This window comes from Euphorbia lathyris, chromosome 4, assembly GCF_963576675.1.
Source record: "Euphorbia lathyris chromosome 4, ddEupLath1.1, whole genome shotgun sequence".
Taxonomy (NCBI): Eukaryota; Viridiplantae; Streptophyta; class Magnoliopsida; order Malpighiales; family Euphorbiaceae; genus Euphorbia; species Euphorbia lathyris.
The window spans coordinates 42,561,489-42,567,382 of record NC_088913.1 but is presented as its reverse complement, the minus strand read 5'-3'; the positions used below and the strand labels follow the sequence as shown (position 1 = coordinate 42,567,382).

Sequence of the window (5,894 nt, the reverse complement as noted above, 5' to 3'; positions counted from 1 at the left end):
AAATCGGCATTTTGTACAGTCAAAGGATGCTTCCAGGGCTAAAATTCGCGGATTTCAGCAAAGGGAAGGCGTTGGTGCGTCTTTCCTCGTCTCGTCTCGTCGAGATAGGGAGTGTCTCGGCGAGACGAGGGCATGTCTCGATGAGACAGGTATGTGTCTCGACGAGACAGGTGCCAATTGGGGCAAAACTCCGGTTTTTGTCTGTTTAGGTCCCTAGACTTCCGAAATATGCTCTAATGGTCCCTGACGAATCCCAAAAGTGCTCTAACGATCCCTGAATAGTTCGAAAATGCTCCAATAGGCTTGAGTCTGGTTCGAAAATGCTCAAATAGTCCCTGGAAATCCCTAAAAACACTAAAAATGCCATAAATAAAGGAAAATACTGAATTTAACTAAAAACTAACAAAATGATACTAGAATTGAACAAAAACGAAGTGAAAATAATCTAAAACAATCCTAAAAACTCTATAAAATACGGAGCTATCAACCTCCCCACACTTGAATCTTGCTTGTCCTGAAGCAAGACAGAATCCAAAACAGCGAAAAATCAGTAAATAACTCCCGTACAGAAACAAGGATCCATTGCACTTTTATAATCTTCACAATTTCGGACTACTCATGTTGCAATTAAAAACATAGTGAATCTCATACGAGTCTCCAAAACTGATTAATTGGTTTTATCGAACAATATTTCATGAAAACGAAAGAGGAGGACTAAAATTGCTAGCTCACAGGTGGTCGCTCTAACGCTCAAGTGTTTTGGTGTGAATGATTTATTTGGTAAACGCTCTACAATTTATTGCACAAAGTGGTCATGTTGGGATTGCATCATCCATCCGATCGAAATTATGCATTACAATTAAACGAGATCATAGGTCTTTAAGGGTTGTAACATAGGCTAAAGGTTGAGGTAGGAAAAAGGGAATTTTTAGGCAAAAAGTTAATGACTCAATTAGTTAGAATTTTTGCAAAAATGACACTTTTTCCGCTATGTGTAAGATGGTTTAAGCTCAAAGTTGTTTTTGTGATTCAATGAAGTATTCGGGAAGCAATTAAAGTACGTCTTTTATCCTTTCCTTTATAACTTATTCTTTTGATTCGGTTTTTAACCTTTTTTTTCTTTTTTTTTTCTTTGAATAGAGGGGGAAAAGTGAAATTCAAATAGGTAAAGGTTGCTTCTCCTATTAAAATTACAACCTTTTAATGATTGCTAACGGGAATTTGAAGGGTAGGTGTGTCTAAGGATTTATCAAAACTAAATTGAGTCAATTAACTTGGATGAAAAAGGGTATTTAAGAAGGCTAATGCCTTATAACAGGGCTAATCAAAGAAATGGGTAAATGTAGGCTCAAATGGGCTTATCTAGTGGATTTATTAAGAGTTTTTGGCTAAACAAAGAAATAGGCTCATGTTCACAAAGGGTTTTTGGCTAATCAAGCCGTCAGTGTTCGGCAGGCGCTGTCGTGGGTCAAGCAAAATAACCTCGGCCTTGTCCTCCTTGAATCGAATTCCCATGTCGTCATCCAAGCGCTCCAGTCTCATTCTCTGGATTCAGTGAATTTGGGTTAATTGTTCAGGATTGTGTTGTCCTACTTATTGATGTTGGTGACATTAGTTTTCATTTTATTTATATGCAAGCAAATGGTGTTGCTCACTGTGTTACAAGAGCGGACCGATTCCATGCTACCGTTCTCTTTGGCCTCAAGGTCCTCCAAAAAAAAAAAGTTCCTCCTTTCATTAGGGCTTTGATGCTTCAAGATATAATCGTTAATTAAGTTGATGACATTTTGCCTTTTTCAAAAAAAAAAAAGATAATAATAATTATAATATATATATATATACACGGAATCACCGGTTTGAATTTTGATTGGATATCTTTTGAGAAAAATTGGTTTAATGGGATTTAAATTTTTAATTTGTCTGGTACTTCAAAACAAAACCTGTCCTTTTTTTATTTATTGTAAGATAAAAGCTGTCCTAATTTAACACCACAAACCCCAAACGTTCCTATTTGTTGGTATTATATTATTGAATTGAAACCATACAATAGCCTCATTTTCAGCTTATGAAAACAATATTTGATTATGATATTATGTAAGCGAAATACTATGATTATGAAAAAAATACACTACTTGGATCTCCTTCTAAATACACATCAAAATATTATAAATTTATAAAGTTGGCTAGATCGTAAATAAATGAATTGGGGCTAAACAATTTTATAAATTTCTATTGTTGTCCTTAGAGGTTACCATGATTTTGATTGAATTGTAATTTGAATGTGAAATAGTAATTAAACAAGCAGGTAGTGAAATGTGAGGATTTAGATAATATATGAGAAATGAGGTTTGGTTTGTTAATGTAAAGTCTGAAACGGAAATCACAAACTTTATTGAAGCGATTAAAGATGTCATTTTTGAGCTACCTACACCATCAACACTGGTAATAGCAAGCTGCAGATGGAGTTGATGCATAGAGTGTGTCCACCACTTCTATAACCTTGTTTGCTATGGCACTTGCATATATTGATGACCCTTCATATATCTGCATACATAATAAATAAGAAGAAGAAGAAGAAGAAGAAAAAGAAAGAGATAATGTTCCTAGGCTAGGCTAGGTACCTTGGTGTTAAAGAGAAAGCTGTAATAATCACCAACATGACCACCAGCAACATGATGGAGATCAAGCTGAAGATGATCAAGGAGTTTGGATACAGAGAGCAAGCAATTGATTCTCTTTCTTTGAACAAGTTTGATGGTAACTTCATCATCGATTATCCGAACATCAACTTCAGTATCTTTTGATTTCCTTTGAAGCCAAGAGCTTCTTAGTGATCCATTATTATTGAAGGACTGATGTTCTACATCTACATCTACATCTGCATCTGCCTCTACCTCTGGGTCTGCTTTCATCATACAGCTACTTAATTCAATTGAATTATCTTCTTCTTCTGTTTTCACTCTCTTCCGCCTCTCTTTAGCACATCTCTTTTTCTCCACAAGCATTTTCAGATCATTTACACTTGCCATCAACTCTTTTATGTATTCTATTGCATCACCAACTATTGATGCTCTATCATCCTTCTCCATCAACACAACATCAATCATATCAACATTAATCTCTTTCAAATTTTCTACAATTTATTTATTCATCTAAATTCTCCTCTCCAATTTTTACCAAACCACAAAAATGGCTAAATTTAGTCCCCAAATGATTAAATATGTCATTTTTAGGTATCAATTTAATGGGAAATGTCAAATTAATATTCAAACTTTATTTTACATGAAAATGAATTTTCAACATCAATATATAGTTCATAATTTGTCCAACAAATTATATTAATCTAGATATCAATTTAGTTGCAAAACTAAACAAGTTTATGCCAAAAAGCCATCATGATTCCCTTAGTCACTCTAATTTTGATGAATTGAACTAATTATCATTTATTTGAATACATGGAAAAGCATCTCTAATTTTTAATTTGAGCACATTCAATCCTACATTAAACCCCCGGTCAATAATTTTATAAAAAATAAAAATTGAGTTTGAATTCATCGAACAAGAGATGAGGAGAGTTCATTTATGGAGCAACAAATCTGCAGTTTTTAGAAAGAATAATTGTAGGAAACGTAAAAAGGGAGTACCTTGGTGCGGACAGGAATCAAAATCTTCAAGGCGTCGTACTTGTCATTGATTTGTTGTCTCCTTTGTCTTTCAGTGGCAAAGTGTTTGGTAACCTTACTACCTTTCCTTCCTTTACCAATACAACCCATATCCCAACTGAAATCCAGTACTCCATTATCAAACTGCTGCTCTCCGTCGTCAACATGATCATCCCCTCCACCGCCAAACAAACAAGTCCCTCTAGGTAAGTAGCCATTATTTGGAGGCAGAGATTGAAACAGTTCCCTAATCAAAGGAGGCTGCGGAGGAAGATTGAGGTAGAGAAGAGGATCGTACACCATGGAAGAAGCAGATGATGTATCGGGCATTGGAAGGTCTCCGACGAAATTGTGGGTAGTGTTAGGGTTAGGGTTAGTGAAGGAAATAGAAGAATTTGGTATCAAAGAGGATGAAATAGAGCATCTAGGTAAATTGAAAAGATTGAGAAGATCTGGTGTGGGAGCATAGCAAGGATCTGGTAAAGAAGATGAATTATTGAAAGGTAAAAGGTGATTGGATGAATCTTGCATAAAATGAGTATTAAAAGCAGCGGCCATTTCGGCCTGAATATCATTGCAATGGTGGTAAGAAATATCTTGGGCTGAAAGCTTGATGTTGTCTTCAAAACTAGTATGACTATTGGTAGTGCTAGCTCCGGGCATGAGTAGTTGAGAAAGGCCGTCGTCGACCATGGAATTGGGGTCAAAAGAAGCAGTCTCTTCGTACATATTAGTTTAGGAGTTGGGTGCAGGAAAATCGAGAATGAAAATGAAAAAGAAGAGAGAAGAAGAAAGGAAGACCTAGATGAGGAAAATGGGAAGAAGATTATAAAGTAGGGAGAGAGGAGGAAGGAGATAGAAGTGAAAGTTACAACTGCAAAAGCTGCATGCTATATGTGAGGAATTTCTTTTTGTCACAGAAAGGGAGGTTGGTAACTCTCATTCTTTCTACTCGTGGGCCCCACCTAAGTCTAGAATGGTCCTCCTTCCTTCCTTGATTCACTTGCTCCCTACCAACAACCAAACCAACATTTTTCATTCCATATACCAAACTACTCTTAACAATATATCCTCTTTTCTTTTTTAAAATTATATATTTTTATAAGAATAAAAAAAATTTAACAACTAATTTGGGGTAAATTGTTTAATATCCACATGTTTTAATAGATGAATTTTTTTTTAATTTAAGGTGAAAATTCACCGTGCCAATCTAAATTTTTTTTAAAAAAAACCATATGGTTTCATGGATTTCAAAAAAAAAAAAACTTGTGGTTTGTTTTTACAAAACAAATGAGCGTGTTATACGCCGTTACACGAATTAAGAAAAATGACTTGACACTGTTAAATGTGATGACGTGGCAAAGGGTAGAATTGTCCGAATTAAAATAAAAAAATAACAAAAAGAAAATTAAAATAAAAAAAATCCCAAAATGGGGCATTCTTCTTCTTCTTCCTCCTCTCCTCTCTTCTTCTAATTTTTTTTAAATTCTTCTCAAAATTTCAGAACGTCTGATATCCAGACGTAATGAACGTCTGGATTTCAGACGTTCTCCAAAATTCTGAAAATTAAAAAATTAGAAGAAAAAAAGAAGAAGAACAGAAGAGAGAGAGAGGAAGAAGAAAAGAAAGGAGGGAGAAGAAGAAGAAGAAGAAAAAAGGAAGAAGAAGAAGAAGAAGAGAAGAGAAGAAGAAAAACCATGGAAGAAGAACAAAGAGAGAGAAAATTCTAGATAAAAAAAATAAAAAAATTTGGTTTTTCCCATTTTACCTTTGCCACGTCATCACATTTAACAGTGTTAAATCATTTTCCTTAATTCGTGTAACAGCGTATAACACGCTCCTTTTTTTTTGTAAAAACAAACCATATGGGTTTTTTTTTAAATCCATGAAACCACATGTTTTTTTTTTGGAATTTGCCATTTTTTTAACTCTGCTAATGATAAGGACCTTAGTCCTCTTTTAGTAGCAAAAAAAATCCATAAACATACATCTATAAATCAGCAAAATCACATGATTATTGATAACTTGTTACCTGATCTTGGTTACGTGTCCAAACCGTGATACAAATCTGACATCGTGTTTGAACCTACAAAACATTATGCAGGTCAGACGGGGCTGGAGTTTGGCGAATCCGCTCTGATGTCTAAGTCAGTTTCTGATTTAGGACTGAATGGAAGGGTATGAGCTAGTTTAGAGATAATATTTAACGTACCGAATCTTGTGTCTATACAT

The 5,894-nt window shown here is 34.8% G+C and overlaps 1 protein-coding gene across 1 annotated transcript; it reads right to left on the bottom strand.

The window, feature by feature from the left end:
- Nucleotides 1-2,306: 2,306 nt before the first annotated feature.
- Nucleotides 2,307-4,555, bottom strand: LOC136226579 (transcription factor bHLH91-like). Its single transcript, XM_066015145.1, has 3 exons — nt 3,645-4,555; nt 2,622-3,080; nt 2,307-2,544 (listed from the first exon to the last, which is right to left on the bottom strand). The coding sequence occupies exons 1-3, from the start codon at nt 4,389-4,391 to the stop codon at nt 2,434-2,436; spliced, it is 1,317 nt and encodes a 438-aa protein (XP_065871217.1). The 5' UTR covers nt 4,392-4,555; the 3' UTR covers nt 2,307-2,433.
- Between the last annotated feature and the right edge of the window lie 1,339 nt (nt 4,556-5,894).